Here is a 20,080-nt window from a genome sequence, read left to right on the forward strand (position 1 = left end):
AAGGTGTGAGTTGGGTTTTAGCGCGAGAGGGGGTTTAGGCCCCCTTTGATGGTGGGGGTCTGGGGGGCTTCCAATATGAAAATCTTTAGATTTAGCCTGGAAATATGGAAGATGTTGTTCTCTTGCACAAATATTTAGAGAAGGCCTCTGAACTTTGCAAGGACTGGGATGATGAATCCAGATACTTGGAGTTTGGCAAGATCTGTCTGTGCCAGATAATACTCTGTAACAGGAAACGAAGTGGTGAAGCGCAACGGCTGAAAATATCAGATTTCAACAACGGTTTAAAAGATGGAAATACCATGATCGAAACAGAAATAAAAAGGCCTCAACAGCTCTGAGCTGAAACTTTGTGAAACTCACAAGCATCGAGACAAGAGGGGAAAAAGGCAGAAAAGTTTCCTTGATTTTAACTGATAAAATGGAAAAGAATCTGAAGGTAGATATGAACCATTTGGAAATGTAAGATTTTTCAGTCCTGTGAAAACACACTGCCCAGAGATTATTCTTTCAAAATGATCAAGGGAACCATTTTGGTAGTAACTAAAAGGTGAAAGACAATGTCAACAGAGAGAAAGGTCAAGGTCAGCATTCTAGACATTTTTAAACATAGTTATAGCAGGCATCAGCTTTTGAGGCATCATTTTCTCAACAGTATAAAATCTTTACAAAATCTTAATCATGAAATGCCTGCCAAGTGTCTCAAATGTGAAACTATTCTTTGAAGTTGTGAAACATTGTTGCATAATTTAGTGATTACTTCGCTTATACAGTGCTGATGCCGGTTGGGAGGAGAGCTATGATTTCTTTCATTATTTCATTATGAAATTTTCATTACAAGTGTATTGCTCTTAAGTTTGGGATCTCACAATGAAAATGGTTCAGAATCAAGAATAAGCACAGTATTTGTTGACATATATCCTTTGTGTATGAACACTTGTATCAAATGTATAGCAATGATGTTATTTTTTTCCCCAAAGAGACCTGAACATGTATTCTCTGTAACTTGTTACCACTCTCAATATGTCCACAAGCACAAGTATGATGAAGGTTATGTACATGCATATGGACAGATATAAATCTACATTATCAGAAAAGGTTTTGCAGAAAACAAAGTACTGGTATGAGAAATGAATTTAAAGCACCAAGTTCAATATATACATCTTTTACTGTGTTTATGGCATTACAGAACATCATTTTGCTTCTTACAGTTGCTGGTTGACATGTGCAGACAAATACATGTCGAAAATGACCACCTCTTTGCTTAACCCAGGAGCAGCTTCCCAATCAGAGGGTGTGATGCACTGAGGCAAATGGCCAAAAAGAGTGGCGCCAAACAGCCCTCCAGAATCACATCCACCAAACTGCGCATGCAGCTTGCGACTCTGTCACAAGTACTTGGCCTCACCCCCAGCAACCAAGATCTTCTCGCTAAGTTTATGGGGCACAACATAAGAGTACATCGTAACATTTACCAGCTTCACGAGACTACACTGGAGCTCGCTAAAATAACCGAAGTGCTCCATGCTTTGAACACTGGAAAGTTGTCTCTCCACGCAGGGGTGACTTAATGAAGGCTGACCCTTCAGGTTAGTGGTTATATTCACGTCACTTTATCCCCAGTAATTATTGTCAGGTTTTGAGGCCATTTATGACATCAGCACATCAATATTATTTAATTTCTCTGGAATAGGTAACAAGTTAACCTCTGATTATATTTTCAAAAATATGTTGAAGACCAGATATGAGTGGAGATAATATCTTATACTGGTACCCATTACCCAGGCCATGGCTTCTGAATGAAATCTGTGGGAACATGTACACTAAATACAATGACAGATAGATATTGCTTTGTTTGGTCAGCTTTACCAGGTTTATCTCTTCACCTGGGTGCACCATTCAAAAACATAATTTCATTTGTAAAGAATGGCTGTTGATCTGCTGTGTCTCAAGTGTTTCTATTTCACACTTTGAGGAAGGATGCTTTGGGCTTTTTCTGTTATAATTTCAGGTAATGTCACATGTCCCAGGCAGGTGATAAAACATTGACCTTCACCTATTTGCTTTTGAGAAAATGATTAAAGACGTGATTGTCTCTTGCTGATGATTTGTTTGTGACTTATAAATGATCACCTTACCATGCTTGTGTAATGTCTTTACAAGACCGAATTTGATGTGATTATCAAAGCTTGATATCCTTTACTAAAGATGAATTGAAATTGGGTTTTACGTCGTACTTGAGAATATTTCGCTCATATGACGACGTGCATGCATGTGTATGTGTATGTGCAGCTGCTTGTACTAGCCCAGACTGAAGCTGGTTTTATAGTGCTAGCCCACTGAGATACCATGCCACAGTGAAGCATGAATAGCCCACTCAGACACATTATACTGACTCCGAGCCGACCAATACTTGTTATACCCATTTAATGCCGAGCGCCAGGCAGGGACCAACAAGTACCATATTTTAGCGTCTTTTGGTATGACGCCGTCGGGGATCGAACCCACGACCTTCTGCTCTCCGGGCGGACGCTCTAATCACTACACCACGGAGACGGTCCCTTTACTAAAGTGTGCATGATGATTACAAAAATGATTAAAGACGTGATTGTCTCTTGCTGATGATTTGTTGTGACTCATCAATGATCACCATGATAACTTCAGCCAATACTCCCCATCAAAAGTTTAGACTCACAAGTGTAAATGTATTCACTTAATTCAGTCAGCTGACCTAAACTAGATTTTGCAAAATATTCTACACAGTTTAAGGGTACTGTTTACACATGAACTGATGTATTGTAAAACAAATTTGTAACGTTGAAAAGTTTATTGTCATGAGTTCAATAAATGATGAAACTCCCTGAAAATTGGCGAATTCTTAACAAAACTTTACACCAAAACGCAGCTGTTCACATGCACGATATTTGCACATGCTTTTCATCAATTTGATGCATGATCCTCATGCAATTCATCTGCATAAGGTTTGCAGTTGGTTCCCCCAAGTTAGTAAAGAAATTCATCTTCGATGTAACCACATGTATATACATACCATAGTGAGTGTTTTAAGTGAGTCTAAACTTACGATGGGTAGTACTCTCTCCCAGTCGAGTTAAAATCATCTCCTTCCCTAAGTACATTCAAAACACGACTAAAGACTCATCTATTTCTCCGCTACAAGTGACTTCCAATCATCCGTATATATATAGTTTTAACTTGAGCTCAGGAAGCGCTTTGAGCATATCGCTGTGACGTGGAAAGGCGCTATATAAATGGCCTATTATTATATTATTATATTTGTGACATCCCCGATGAAAACATTTTAATTGCTGACCTTGTCTTAATCTTTCACCTGAGATCATAGATCCACAGTGGTATCACAGTACAGTTTGTTTAATGTTCCAATCAATCCTTCAACAGAAACTTTGGAATCCTTTTATTGTCTAAATTACGTTTGCTTTTAATTGTTTCCTTCCCTTGGTAGACACCTTAGAAGATGAAGAGGATGAGGATGATGAAGATGAAGTTGATGTTGAAGTGGAGGCTTCCATATTGAAGATGCACACAGAAGAAGAAGCTCCAGATAGAGATAGCAAATAGCAGAAGAAGAATGAAGGTAAAACACAGGGCAAAATAAGGGCATTGAAGAGAAATTTCTAGTATAAGGTATGCAAGTGTTGGTGTCACACATTATTATGTTTTACAAATTAAAACTATTATGCAGCAGAGAGAGTTCGGGTGATCCTGGCACAATCAGGCTGGTAAGGCTAATCATCTGCTCAGGGCGTTTGCCCCCTCTACATGCAGCCCTAACAGCAAATGGGACTTCTCCCAGGAAGCACTGCCTAGTCGAACCCACGAAGAACTTTCTAGAGAATATATAGACTCCCCAACACTGCAGCCTTCTGCATTACTCAGAGTGTCAGAAGGGCTGTGCTCCCGGTTGAGAACCAGGGCACTCTCCTGATCTGCGCCAAGATATCAGGAGGTACCAAACTAAGGGCACCAAGAACAATGGGGAGTCTGATGACAGTGTACTTGGGATGCAGTGTACTTGGGATGCAAGCGAGACATTTCAAAGGGTAGGCTTTTGCTGAATCTTGCCAATTACGTTGCTTTCAAAAGGGACAGAAAATTCGATGATGTAAATATATTCATTGGCTTTATAAAAAAGGACAAGATCAGGTTTGTTGGCAGGAATTCTTCTCAGGCTGTACATGGGCCTATTTCAAAGAAGTTTAAAGCATATTTTTCCATGACGCCCTGGACATGTTTAGGGTCATACCATGGATGGACCTCAGAGTCAAAGCCACAGGCGTGGCGGAGACAGTAGTAGAAGCATCGAGCCATGCCATCATGTCGTTTAAGATATGCTTTTTGTGCCACGGAAGGGCATCCACTGACAAGGTGCTGGACCGTCTCTGTAAATTCATTGCAATTTCATTGACCTTTCATATAAATATTTTCTTTAAGAATCACATTAAGGCGATTTTGTGTGGAAAGTGATTGGTATTGGGCAGCACAAGAAAGCCCTCTGTTTCACATTTAAGACCAGTCTACTTCATACAGGCTTTATTATATTTATCATTATTAATACTTTTATTCTTTTTCCGAATCGGCCAAATCTCAAAAAAAGAGGCGGAGGACCTCTCCCCCAACCTGAACCGAGAAAAAGAAGAGGGCAGTAAACAGTCATATGTCTGAGTTCTTTGACAAGCAGAGAATTCGAGGAAAACTTGCCTGTGAGAATGTGTTAAGAAAAGAACCGGCCCTCAAAAGCCGATCATGGCAACAAATTAAACATTTTGTCAGGAACAAGATGAAAAAGGTTGAAAAATATAACCCTGTACAAATTGATTTGACCAATCCAAAGGTGTCCTAGATACTAAGACAGTTGGATTCATGTTCAAGATGTTTTCCATCTATAGAGATGTTTGTATACCCCTGTACAAATTGATTTGGCTAATCGACAAGTGTTAATGTCCTAGTTACTAAGACAGCTGGATTGATGTTCAAGATGTTTTCCATCTATAGAGATGTTTGTATACGCCTGTACAAACTGATTTGGCTAATCGACAAGTGTTAATGTCCTAGTTACTAAGACAGATGGATTATGGCTCTCCTGGAACTTCACCCCATTGTGGTAGCAGCAGTGATGTGGGGTGAAAAGTGGTTTACTAAAAAGATTGTGTTCTATTGTGACAACGAATCTACTGTATACATTATTACAAAGGGTTGACTGACTGACTGAGTTTAGTTTTACGCAGCTTTTAGCAATATTCCAGCCATATCACGGCGAGGGACAAAGGGTTGATCAAAATGCAAGGACATTATGCCTTATATGCGCAGGTTAACTTCTTTAGCTCCTTCTCAAAATGTTGTTGTACATGCTGAAGACGTGCCTGGTGTCTGTAATCAAATTGCTGATTCTCTATCTCGGCTACAGATCATTCGGTTCCGGACACTAGCCCCAAAGCAGATCTTCAAGCGACACCATGCCCACTACCGTCACAACTGACATGGGTCTGGCAAAACATCTGAATACCCTATGGGAGGCATCAATCGGAGCAAGAACCAGAACTACTTATGCAACTGGTTTCCAGTCCTACATCTCATTCCTCCTTCGATACAGCTTGTGATCAGAAAGTTTTTCTATCTTTCTATATGAATTCATGGCAGGACATTACATCTGACCAATACATTCCATAGATAGTGAAAGAACACAAAATTGAATTCATAGATTTACCTTGTCAGACATCCTTCCTAGAAACTAAACTGTGTGGCCAGCAAGCTCACTTCTTATTCAGCATTCAGTACTATACCAGTGTTATTCAGAGTATTGATAAAAGTGTTACGTGTGATTAAGGAATGAGAATTCCATTTAAGTTTGTTTATTGCTACAGTTTAAAGTAAGTGGTTGAATATTTCACATTAATAAGAAATGAGCTTGAGAAGTAATTAATTTTTAGTTATTGTACATGATAAGTGATGTAGGAAATTATTTGTTAACAGATTCAGTTGACAGTTTTAATTCAAATTTTATTGAGAGGAGCAGAGATTTACAAGAGATTAACAAGAGTCGTATTAACAAGACAACTCAGAGCTATCATATCACATCAATGTGAAAGAGCTCCGTGCAGCTCTACTAGCCCTAAAATCATTCACAAAGAACAAGAAAGAATTGTGCACACATGAGGCTGGACAACCAAACAGTCGGGGGAGTGGGGATGAAATCCTGTTTGTTAAACAGCATCTCCAAGGAGATATGGGAGTTGGTCTGTTGCACATACAACATTTTATTTAGTAGTCTCAGATTGACATTTTACGTATGATTCATTTCTTCAGTGTTATCTTTTGGAACTCTCCTACTCGGGAGATGCATACATCAGGTAGAAAACTGCATGGTCTAGGGAATGTAGCCAGGAGAAAATTCCTTTCTACACACTTAAATTAGGCAAAACGTATGCCGACCATAGAGAGTAAAACAGCAAAGTTATCACTGATGCTCAACTATGTATGAATGTATGATTAGGGATATTTCCACCAGAACAGTCATTTTTTCGGTGCTTCACTTTTGACTCAGTCTGCTGGATTCAGCCATGTATTATTGTTTGAATGAATTGCATTTACATGTGAATATGATTTGTTTGTAGCCATATTTTATTGACTTAAGGTGCAAACACACAACAAAGGTTTGTTGGTTTATTCTGTTTGCATTTCACTCCTTCAAAGTATATTTACTGAAGCGGCCGTAAAATGGCTTTATATTGTCTGTTACTGTTGGAAATATTTTAGCGGTATTGATATAAAACCTGGAAAGAGTTACTTCCCTTGGCTGGGTTCGTCCATTGTTGTTTTGGTATGGAGGCAACGTGTTTGGATAATGTCGTAGGAAAACTGTGCCCCATGGTGTTTTACAGAGCTGTACGATATGTTCATGTCAGGAAAATGGAAACATATGAACAAGGAATAAATGCTCTTGTCACAAATACCGTGTCAGTGATTAGTCTGGAAGAACGTGGACAGCAATGGCATAGGAGAGGAACGAGGACACTTACATGGTCCATGTCCAAGATATACATGCTGTCGATGTAATGACTAATTAAGTTCATGTTATGTTGCAGTCTTTCACCCATTGTCAGCATACTTGATGTTGATGAGAAGATTTAAGTTCAGAAAATTCGGTTGGTTAACTGCTGTTGTATCTCTTCTGAGGGTGACACAGTATAGAAGACGCAGAAGAAATGTCCAGCAGCTCCTTCAGAAACGGTCTACAAAGATTCACTGCAGTGAGGGGCGAGGTCAAACAATTCAGATCTGACCACGGGACCAATTTCATACTACTGACTCATGGAACATAAACTCTGTGAATGTAGAGCAAGGCCGGATACAGGACTTCTTGTATGACACCAGTGTAACCTGGATCTTCAATACTCCACACTCATCACACATGGGCAGAGCCTGGGAGCGGATGATTGGTAGGGCCAGGAGGATCCTTGACGCAATGCTTCCGAACTCATTGCACCTGACTCATCAAGTATTGACAACCTGGATGGCGAGGTAGCGGCGATAATCAACACTCGTCCACTGACCTCCATCTTGACTGACCCAACCAAGTGAACAAACTATCCTCTCACCTGCTATACTTCGCACACAGAAGATGAAACACACTCCCAGCTTTGACACATCATTCAATGTCAAGGACATGTGCAAATCCCAGTGGAAGTGCGTGCAGATAACAGTAGAGGAATTTTGGAGGAGATGGCGTCCCGAGTACATACACTGTATGCAAGCCAGGCCAAAATGGAAAGTCTGGCAACCGAATGTCAGGTCAGGTAACATTGACCCATAAAAAGATGACTCAAGTGCAAGGAGTGAGTGACCGTTTGGGATCATAAATCCGTCTTTCCAGGCCAAGACGGTCTTGTGTGCAAAGTAGCAGTTCAGATGAGCAGGGACGGCAATCTTATAACTTACACCTGTGCACTTGTGGGATTTACAGCGAAGTGCTAATAGACTGTATGTAATGATGGACTGTTTTGCAATTTCAGGGACTCCTAATTTTCATTTCATGGGAGGTCAATAAAATGTCATGAACTCTCAATAACGTGACAACAATCTGTGTCATGCTGCGCAGGCGATTATACCCGCTGTTATGGTTTTTAAAAATTTATGGACGCTTCTATTCCACTGTGCTAGTGACAACAACTAGAGTTATCTTTTCTTGTTTTCTGTTTGCGCTCATGCATGCACAGCGTGAACTCATGTACCCCTCGAGAAGCACTTTTCGCATAGAATTCCTACCCCGCAATTGTACGTCGGTGGGTCTACGTTGGTAATAAAAGAAGAAAGAATACAACTCGTCATTGTTGAGCCGTCATAATCTAAAGATTAGTTTCTATGGACTGTAAAGTCAATGTCTGTTGAGTGTTGAGTATGATGCTTATGGACTGTGACCCAGTGATCTTATGGACTGTGAATCCCTTGTGGTCTTATGGACTGTGTAGCCCTGTTCTTATGGACTGTGAAGCCCGAGTACTCCTTAAGTAAGGTACCTGCCAGAGAATCATGACAACAGCCGAGGGATTCTGACTGTCAACAAGATGGCGGCGCCCATGATAGTGACAATGAATCATATGACAGCGATGATTTCGTTTATGTGGTCTCCTAATGCCTCGAAGTCAGCGCCGATGACACTGGCTGCCGAAGGAGGGGACGGAATGGAGTCGTAGATAGGAAAGACTTTTTGGCAATGAAAACCAAACTGGTGAGAAAATCAAAGCTGACCTTGCTAAGTCAGTTGATGAAGAGCTTTCCAAAGCAACAAACATAGAAAATGTTAAGCCCCTTATGGACAAGTATGGATGGTCATATAACACCAAGTACTTGCTTGCACCAAAGACAAAACCAGAGATTTGGCAAGAGCCGAAGTCTCATACAAAAACAAGAGACTGCAAATTCATACATACTCAAGGGTTACTGGCCACAGGCTCCTAGTTGACAGGGATTATAGCTAAAACGGCACCACGCCAAAACGGTACTAATCAAAACGGAATCAAATTGGCGAAAACGGAACCTTGACTTGGCGAAAACGGAACCATACAAATTTTAATAGCTCTAAATTAAATGTATAAATAAAACTTTACGTTAAGGTGTTTCGTCGATTGCTGGCCATCTTACCAAGGGAACCTGAAGTGAAGACTGTCATCTTAGATTTTGAGCTGGCTACATGGAAAGCTCTTGCGAAGGTCCTACCTGCCGTCAGTCTTCGTGGATGCCTTTTCCACCTCACGCAAGCAGTCTGGAGAAAGTGCCAGGAATTTGGTCTGCAGGTAAGTTGTGTTTTTATTTATACTTATCACAGTTATATTTTTATTTATTATGTATTTATATATATATTTCCCTAAATTGTTTTCCCTAATTTTCCCAAGCTTGCCTACCAGAAGGATGACGCCGTCCACAAGTTTGTCAGAAAACTCATGGCTTTTCCGTTTTTGCCTTCTGATCACATTCCTAGGATGTTTGCTAAGATTGCGGACAGGGTGGAGAGGCATGGACGACTGAATCAGCTGGTCAGCTATTTCAGGCGTCAGTGGATGGAGCATCCAGTTTTGGCGCCATCTACATGGAGTGCATACCGCGTGACCATCCGCACCAACAACCACGTCGAAGGTATATTATTATTATTATTAGTAGTAGTATTATATTTTAGTATTATATATTAGATAAGATAAGATTTTGTAATAAAAACATGAATTGTATAGTTTTATTTATACAGTATCTCATATTATTTCAGGATGGCACCGACGGATGAACGGCAAGGTTGGGGAGCAAGTTCTGGGTATCTATAGACTGATACCTGAGCTACACTGAGAAGCTGACCGGTCTCCTGCACATCCAGACACGCCAGATCCAGGAGGGGAGACTCAGGTCTTACCTGAGGAAAGCAGCAACAGCATGTCAGGAGGAGATCCTTGCCGCCTGGAGGATGTATAAAAGAACAGACTTCACACTCAGCCAGCTGCTCTCCAGGTGTGCCATGATCCATGGACCAGTGATCCAATGAAAACATCTATGCAGACATGACCAGCCTAACGAACTAGTGAACTATGTTGACATAACCAGCCTAATGAACTAGTGAACTGTTCAGTGTTTTGTTATTGATGAAATAAAATGATCGTGTTAAATAAAAAATAAAAAACTAGTGTTTTGGTGTCCATATTTTTTTAATAATGTGGTTCCGTTTTCGCCAGAGTGGTTCCGTTTTTATTTTGATAATTGGACAAAAATAATATCTGACTCTTGGGTTCTGTCTTGTATGAAAGGTGCAGAGAGAACATTTTTGGATTATCCTTGTCAGACTCTGCATCCTAAACCTATCTGTTTCCAAGGTGGAGAGTGGGTTCAAGTGGATAACGAGGTATCTTCAACGTTACAACGGGGAGTAATTGAAATGTGCTCTCATGCGGTTGGGGAATTTATATTCAACATTTTCAGCAGGGAAAAGAAAGACAATTACCTTTGTATCATTCTTAATTTGAAAACACTGAATAATGCCCACCTCACCCAACCTGTGAGGCTTATTTCTGTAAAAAATCCTATTTCTGTGTTGAAAACTGCATGCATACATCTCACGTAATCCCTCAGTACTCCATAGATCAGTGGAACATATATAAAACTTCACCTTACAGGTAAGTCCCATTTAATCTTTTAATCTAATTTGACAATGTACATATACCACGTTAACACAGAAATATTTTCCAAAAGTGTAAGTAACACTGAAGTAATTGTCACCTATTGTGTTTCAGGATACGTCAGTGATTTCTGAAACCCCATACTGAGGAGAAGATGGTGAATATTCAGTAAGTTGGGTTTGCTTTTGTTATTTTTACTGAATACAATCTTTAGCTAGAGAAGTGAATCTAATTTAAACTCATTTTATGATTATTTATTTCTATTCAAGTATTGCATTTGACTTATTATACTTTGAGATAAGCTTTTTATCATTTATTTTGTACAGTTTGCACTTCACTGAATTAGATCAGTCCCGAGACAACTTCTAAATTGGAGCAGCCCCGACAGACAACCTCAAGGGTGAAAACAAGAGCAGTAGATTATTCAGTATGTTTGTTTCACTTCCGTTCTTTCTTATCGTTGAAGGAGTAAATTGAATTTTAGATCTTGTGATCATCATTTATGTCAAAGTTATTATTACTTATGACTTCAGAGACTTGACACTTAAATTTCCTTCCTTTGTGTTTTGTAGAGTTTGCACTTTAGACTGATTTGATGGCTACAATTTAAAAGATGTCTTCAACTGTGATGAAACAGGCCTGTTCTTTCGAGCATTACCAGACAAAACACTGTCGGAAAAAAATACAGCTGCTGAAGGTGGGAAAGAGTCAAAAGAAAGACTGACCGTGCTATTATGTTGCAGTGCAACAGGTGAGAAACTCAAGCCTCTTGTAATTGGTAAAGCTAAAGCTAAGACACCATGCTGTTTCAAGAATGTGAATATGGAGACACTCCCCGTGACTTGGCGAGCCAATCGAAACGCGTGGATGACCTCACACATATTCAGTGATTGGCTAGATCAAGTCAACAGACAGATGAGGAAAAGAAAGAGGCGTATCCTCTTGTTCATTGACAATGCTCCATCCCACCCTCAAGACAGTCCTCAGCAACGTTACAGTAAAATATCTTCTGCCCAACACAACGTCAGTTCTCCAACCTCTTGACCAGGGAATAATTCGAGCTTTCAAGCATCAAAATAGGAAATTTCTGATAAAATCCCTGATATCCCGGATCGACACATGCAGCAGTGTGATTGAACTTTCAAAGAACATTAATGTGTTAGACGCTGTACACTGGATCCACAAATCTTGGCAGGATACTACAAGTTTGACAATCATGAAGTGTTTTAGTGCATGCGGGTTTTCAACATGGATTCTGTAGAATCGGACAATGAAGAAGATGACATTCAACTGGCTGTGCTTGTTACAAACATGGCGAGTAGACATGTAAGGTGGAAGAGTTTGTGAATTGTGACTGTGACATTCCGACAGAGGACCCAGAAAGTATCGACTGGGAAGCAGAAATTTTGAAGAAACTGCGTGGTGGTAACGAGGACAAATAAGAGTGTGATGAAGAGTGTGGCAATGACAATGAAGAAAGTGATTCTCTGACTACCAACCTCACATATCCAAAGGTTCTAGAGATGCTGAGGGAAATAAAACATGTTGCCATGGTGCAAAACTCACCTGAACTGTTGAATCCTGTGGCTACATCCTTCTTATCTAATTTTTACTTTTTAAATTTTGCTTTTGCACATTAAATACTTCAGTTTGAATAATTTGGATGAAAATATTGCCACACCGAAGTTTTCTAAATTGATTGAACTGCAAAAGAAATATGGCTGTACTGCATTGAATTGGGACGTTTATATGCATTCTGATTTTATTTAAGAAATGGATCATGCATTAATTGAAAGTAATATTTTTTATCTTAAAGATTGAATCCAAGAAAGTGAAATTGTTGGACTTGTGACAAGACAGTGAATGTAACTGTTGAATTTTTTTTTTATAGTTCAGGGATAAATCTACCCGCGCATCCTGCATAATAATATACACATAAAAATTTGAAAGGAACTATTTTACATATGCGTCCTGGTAATGCATACATATTCACTAATCATGTTTATCAATGAATAAACACAATTTAACTACAATGCTTTAAAATTGTTTCAAGTCTTTTTAAACAACAAAATCCTCACATTGGTAAATGAAGTTCCCTGCTTGGTTCTAAAAATAGCTTCTGACATCTGATTGGCTTACAGTATTTCAATCAACCAATGGCAGCAACGGTAGCGATGCAAACACGATCTACCATATTGCTTCATATCATTGCTTCGTCATGCCTCTGCCAAAAACATTGAAGCTGACAAAAAAAACATTTCCTCTATGTTTAGCATGGGCAGTGGGGATTTTAGCCCAATAACTGATAACGAATCGCAAGATTCTGTCACCACAGTTGCAAGTTCCAATGAATCAGAGAAAATCAGCAAGAAACTTAACTCTCGTAAGTTTAATTCTACATGGAATACTTTGTACCACTCTTGATTAGTTTATGTGAAAGACAATGATTTCATGTATTGCAAGTTGTGCACTGAAAATGGCAAACAATATGGCATGACAAAAAATTCCCAATGCAGAAACTATCAAAATAGCACACTAACTAGACACTTGGAACTAAAAGATCACAAGATGTTAGTTGAGGCCCCAAAAGCTTGCACTGGCAAGGCTACGACATCATCGCGTTGTCAGAAAAACAACACAGGGCAGCTATTGCACTAATGAAATCTGTGCATTGGCTTTCAAGTGAAAACATTCCCCTGTCAAAATTCAAGTCTTCAATTCAAGTCAAACGATTTACTTGAATCAATGTCTAAGGTAGTAGAGGAGGATTTAAAAGAAAAATTTAAGAAAATCTCCATTCATCACTGCATTAGCAGACGAAAGCACCGACATCACAAATCACAAGCGTCTCATAATTTACTGTCAAATTATTTCACCTGACATGGAAGTTTCTACCCATTATGTGAGCAACATGGAGTGCACCGATACCACCGGAGCAGGAATTGCCAATATTATTTTGGAGAAATTCAAGACTCATGGAGCTGAACCTGGGAAAATAATGAGCCTAGGCTCAGACGGCGCTTCAGTCATGACCGGGAAACAGAAAGATAATTATTGAGGAAACATGATTAAATACTGAAAATACATACGAGTGAAGTGAGAAGCTCAGAAACAAAGAATCACTGGAATGAATTTACAAAGTACATTTTAATATCAAGAGTTAGTCAATTGTTTGTAGTTATAATTATTTCAGAATTTTGAGGCAGTATTATTGAAACATTTCAGATTCCCATCAGATGACATTTTGACATCCTTCGGCATACTGTCCATGAGTCCCATCAGCTTCTTGAGTGATGACAAAGTTGACCAGTTTGGCAGTAAAGAGCTTGATATCCTCTGTCGTCACTATGGTCAGGAGAAGGTGGTCTCTTGGAAGGAGGGTAATGACACTAAGGCCAAGTCTTCACCAGCCTTTGTCTGCTCAGAGCAAGCTCAGGAAGAGTGCAGTTTGCTAAAGAAGGTTGTGCTAGCACGGGATTCGATCCAGATCGAAACAGATTTCAAAACTCACTGAAAAAAAATGATACTCTACAAAAGTCTGTGGAGATGTCACTTTGTGCAGTGTCCGAACTACAGGAAATTATCGAGAGTGAGACAATATTACAAGACGATCAAAGACTCACTCAAGAAGTCAAATGGTTAGAAACAATGATTTCAGACGACAAGAAACTGGAGCTGTATGAGGGAAATAGATTGAGAGATTGGTTTCAACTTCGGCAATAAAGCTCATGAAACACAGAGTTAGACTAAGGCACACCAATGATGCAGTGTTTCCGTTTACCGCATAAGCCAGTATCTTACCGGTAAAAAAGTCCTGGACCAGCAATACAATGTGCATTCATTGATTCACTTAGCAGATGATGTTGAACACTTTGGAAAGTCTTTGAATGACATATCTGCTTTCCAATTTGAAAACTATCTGCATAAACTTAAAAAGAGTGTCAGAAAAGCTCAAAATCCCATATCTCAAGTGGCAAAAAGAATTGCAGAGATGGAGCGCTCCAAAAGTCGTCACTGGATCACTGGATAACCTGCATGCATGTAGCATGGTTAATGACGCTTGGACTACGGCAAGTCAGTGTTGCATCCAGGCCGCGCGACTGCGGGATTCCCCCCCCCAATAACGTACATCTCCCGAAAAAAATGAAAACCGATGCGCGAGCTGTCGCGCAATATAAATGGCCCCGTACCTATCATATTGTGTCAACTCACGCACCTGGGTAACATGTTTGGGTGTCGTGGACGTATTTACATATCGCAAATCAAAAGTGTCTTTGGTACATATATACAAGACTGCGAATCATGTTGATAAACTCTTCCGTTAGTTAAACCAAACCAGTTTCATTATTCTCTCTCTTTTCATGACAAATACCCAAAGCGGTTTCTTGACCCATATCTATTTTTGGTTTTGAATACATTAATGTACGGTATAAGCCGTAGGTTTACTTCAGCCAATCCGGTGCTGCATATTAAGCAGCTTCGGGCGACGTTAAATAATTTCTTTCGCTTGATGATTGGTCGAAAACACCACGACCTCGTGTCAAACTAAAACAACCTTGCACACCAAGGGTATTCTTCAGAACGGATAGCAGCGAACATTACACCAAAGTGCTGTCACATATAACCTTAGTTATCATTATGAATATTTTACATTGACAGAGCAAAAGCTGCAATGCACAATGCTAGAATATTATTCTCTTGATAAAATAACAGTTTCAGCTACTATAATTTTCCGATCACTGCATCAGAATTCATCTCGAAAATCACTGGTATCTAGAAAGTCTGACAGCCGTGCGATGATAAAATAACCTATCGTAATTGTGGATAGTTAGCATCAACAAGCTCACGTTTATGCTGTAAAGATATTCGCTGTCTGGAGTTAAAACGTAATTTATAAACCAGTACCGTGTCAACTATTACATCTGCTTTGCAATCTGAAACTTTTTCTTCCAGGTTACAAAAATGTATTGTTTCATCCAATGGCATCGCTTGTTAATCACTGTAAGCTAATACGGCCAATTTGATTGGCTGACACTCGAAGCTGTCATGATCAAGAATACTGTCTGGAATTTATGATAAGCAACTCGTGTTTATGTTGAAAAAGTTGGCAAACATGACTGACAGTAGGAAAACCAAAATACTTAGGGACTTCTTTAGTGTCTTAGAAAAACGAACAACGAAACGTCTTAAAATTGGCTCAGAAATTCAACGAAATAGCGCCAAGTCTGTTAGCGGTGATGATGCTGTTGGACCTAGTAGGAATGAAACCGATGGCGAACGTGTCACTGGTGATACGATTACTACAGAAGAGGCAAGTTTGCATGATACTAAACTTGAAAAGTGCACACAAATTGAAATTTCTGCAGTGAAGAAACACAAAATTGATGCAACATTTCAAGATTCGTGGAAGAATAAGTATACGTGGTTGGACACAGACAGCAAAGGTGGCATGATATGTACGTCATGCATGCTAAGTGGTAAAAAAAATCCATTTACAAGCAGAGAGGGATGTACAAATTTCAGAACCAGTACACTTACAAGGCACGCAGAATCTAAGCAACATTTAGAAGCAGTACAAGACAGTTTGTGTAGACAGAATTTTATTCAGGCTGAAAAACACGCCCACAGAAAAATAATTGCCAAAGAAAAGTCATTAGTGATCACAATGAGGAACGGCTTATTACATTGCTACACAAAACATTGCAATAATCAAGCCTACCATACAAACTGCTTGAACAAATCATCAAAACTTAACTCATATACACCAAAACAGACCACATATCACCAAAATAGGAAAATAAACTTCCAAAATTGCAACAATATCCTCTAAAACTGAAACGAACGCCTCCGTAATTGCTAACTAATCGTTTGAAATGGAAACCAAACTCGTGTATCTGCTACAAGAGCGGCCGAGAGCGGTCGCTGAGCCTTCAAAACGGCAGTCATAGCATCCCTAAGCGGCATGCAAATCGTCAGTCATCGGCATTCTTAAGCGCCTCGCAGCCTCACTTTCAGTCAAGAAACATGGCGGGCGCTGGAAGAAGAAAAGCCTTTGGTAAGTAATGTTTTTTCGTCACTATGAGTGTAATCTTGAAACACTTATATCGGGATGTAGCGCATAAACCCCTATTGTAGTAAGCTTCAGATCTATGTTCATATTTCTTCGTGTTAGGCTTGCAATTCCGCACAATGTGGTCCCTCGTTAGACCGAAGGCGTTTTTGTTGACATGTCGCGTGCTGATGTTTCTCTTCAGTTTTGTAAATAAAGACTCATGGCCTCAACGATTTCAAGCGTAAAGATATTTTAGTGATTTAAAAGTTGCTAAAACGTCTTCATTATCAGTGAATTGCGTATGTAAGTGATCATTTTCACTTTGACTTTCCAAATTGCATTTTTTATTTCTCAAACTTGTATTCACAGATTTCTGAGGAAGGCGTGTCAATCCTCTCGCCCATCTTATTTGGCCGGTCCAGTTGTCCGGCCCCTGAAACGCCTTCCAATTCTCAGGAAGCACTTATGCCTGAAACCCCTGAAACCCCATCTACTTCTCAGGTAAAAGAATTTTTTAGTCATGTATCCTTTTTAATGCAATATGATCTATTTAGTCTACAGGATTACAAAACTTTGGTCATTTTACTGTACATAATTGGTTAAAATTCAATGCTTTCAATTGGTTTATATCTTTTTTTTTTTTTTAAATTTCAATGACTTCTATTTCATTATAATAATATTCAATTGTTTTATTTTCAGAGAGATGCCTCTGCATCAAGTATGTTTGTCCCCGAGACGCCAGCTTCACAACTTCCAAATCTGGAAAACTGTGGTAAGCATTTTCATTTAAAGTCATTTCAGTGTCTAAATGTCCCAATGGATTACATCTTGTACTTATATTGCACAAGTATTCAGTAATGTTTATGTCAATTGACATGGTGAAAGCGGTGTGTGTGTGTGTGTGTGTGTGTGAGTGTGAGTTCATCTGTTTCATCAGACATAACTTTGGTAGTTTGTATGTTTGTATAACACCCCTTCACACCATATGTATCGTCAAGTTGTCAGACGAAGATCTTTAAGTTTCATCTTACTGTTATGAAGTCATTAAAGGAATTTTTTTCTTTCAGATATTTCTGTGATTCTGAACCTTCCAGAAATTCCAACGTTTGAATGTATGCCGTGTAAAAAGAAGTTTAAAAATCGGGCGACATTGCGATCTCATCAGATAAGGAAACATGAAATTGATTTTAATATCAGCTGTGAATTGTGTAACATGTCCTTCTTCAATACAGAGTTATTGAAGGAACATAGAGCCAAGTTACACAAACAGAAGGGTCTTTGTCGCTGCAAAACCTGTTTCAAAGTGTTGAGCAGCTGCAGAGGCATGCGACAGCACGTGAAATCTCATTCTGAGGAAGTGCACAAATGTACGGAACGTAATAAATTCTTCAATTCCAAGCAGGCTTTGAGGAGACACATGAAATCACATGATAAAGAATTTATTTGTGAACTGTGTGACAAACAGTTTGCAACCAAATTTCAGTTAAAGGTACATGGTTCTGTACATCAGGTGAACCCTGACATGTACCAGTGTGACCAGTGTCAGTACCAGAGCAGATGGTACTCCTGTGTGAAGAGACATGTTACAAAAAGTCGATGGTAGGTCACGACCATTTATTTGTGACAACTGTGGGCATTCCTTCAAAGACAAGTACAACTTGAAGAGGCACATCTCTAATGTCACTGACTGACTGAGTTTAGTTTTACGCCGCTTTTAGCAATATTCCAGCAATATCACAGCGGGGGACACCAGAAATGGGCTTAACACATTGTGCCCATGTGGGGAATCGAACCCGGGTCTTCGGCGTGACGAGCCAACGCTTTAACCACTAGGCTACCCCACCGCCCTCTCTAATGTCAAGTGCAATGTACCCAAAATGAACAAACAATGGGAGGACCTATAAGTAAAAACCAGCTGCAACTGTATCAATCTCAACTGTGATTCGTAGCATTCTTTGTGTTTTCATAATCCTGGTTTATTGGAATTACAGGAGGAAAATGGTGTTGATTTGAGTGACTTGAGAGTTGGTGAAAATGCTACATATATGGTCTCTTGGAAGGAGGGTAATGACACTAAGGCCAAGTCTTCACCAGCCTTTGTCTGCTCAGAGCAAGCTCAGGAAGAGTGCAGTTTGCTAAAGAAGGTTGTGCTAGCACGGGATTCGATCCAGATCGAAACAGATTTCAAAACTCACTGAAAAAAAATGATACTCTACAAAAGTCTGTGGAGATGTCACTTTGTGCAGTGTCCGAACTACAGGAAATTATCGAGAGTGAGACAATATTACAAGACGATCAAAGACTCACTCAAGAAGTCAAATGGTTAGAAACAATGATTTCAGACGACAAGAAACTGGAGCTGTATGAGGGAAATAGATTGAGAGATTGGTTTCAACTTCGGCAATAAAGCTCATGAAACACAGAGTTAGACTAAGGCACACCAATGATGCAGTGTTTCCGTTTACCGCATAAGCCAGTATCTTACCGGTAAAAAAGTCCTGGACCAGCAATACAATGTGCATTCATTGATTCACTTAGCAGATGATGTTGAACACTTTGGAAAGTCTTTGAATGACATATCTGCTTTCCAATTTGAAAACTATCTGCATTAACTTAAAAAGAGTGTCAGAAAAGCTCAAAATCCCATATCTCAAGTGGCAAAAAGAATTGCAGAGATGGAGCGCTCCAAAAGTCGTCACTGGATCACTGGATAACCTGCATGCATGTAGCATGGTTAATGACGCTTGGACTACGGCAAGTCAGTGTTGCATCCAGGCCGCTGACTCGCGGATTCCCCCAATAACGTACATCTCCCGCAAAAAATGAAAACCGATGCGCGAGCTGTCGCGCAATATAAATGGCCCCGTACCTATCATATTGTGTCAACTCACGCACCTGGGTAACATGTTTGGGTCTCGTGGACGTATTTACATATCGCAAATCAAAAGTGTCTTTGGTACATATATACAAGACTGCGAATCATGTTGATAAACTCTTCCGTTAGTTAAACCAAACCAGTTTCATTATTCTCTCTCTTTTCATGACAAATACCCAAAGCGGTTTCTTGACCCATATCTATTTTTGGTTTTGAATACATTAATGTACGGTATAAGCCGTAGGTTTACTTCAGCCAATCCGGTGCTGCATATTAAGCAGCTCGGCGACGTTCGTAATTTCTTTCGCTTGATGATTGGTCGAAAACACCACGACCTCGTGTCAAACTAAAAACAACCTTGCACACCAAGGGTATTCTTCAGAACGGATAGCAGCGCGAACATTACACCAAAGTGCTGTCACATATAACCTTAGTTATGATTATGAATATTTTACATTGACA

At 39.6% G+C, this 20,080-nt stretch overlaps 1 protein-coding gene across 1 annotated transcript; it reads left to right on the forward strand.

The window, feature by feature from the left end:
* Positions 1 to 11,939: 11,939 nt before the first annotated feature.
* On the forward strand, positions 11,940 to 18,346 carry LOC124277741 (PR domain zinc finger protein 10-like). The gene is made up of 5 exons (XM_046713465.1): positions 11,940 to 12,017; positions 13,885 to 14,151; positions 17,113 to 17,244; positions 17,443 to 17,515; positions 17,811 to 18,346. The coding sequence occupies exons 1-5, from the start codon at positions 11,940 to 11,942 to the stop codon at positions 18,344 to 18,346; spliced, it is 1,086 nt and encodes a 361-aa protein (XP_046569421.1).
* The last annotated feature ends 1,734 nt before the right edge of the window (positions 18,347 to 20,080 follow it).

The sequence above is a fragment of the Haliotis rubra genome, unplaced genomic scaffold (assembly GCF_003918875.1).
Source record: "Haliotis rubra isolate DU_JTF1 unplaced genomic scaffold, ASM391887v1 Scf227, whole genome shotgun sequence".
NCBI classification, from domain to species: Eukaryota; Metazoa; Mollusca; class Gastropoda; order Lepetellida; family Haliotidae; genus Haliotis; species Haliotis rubra.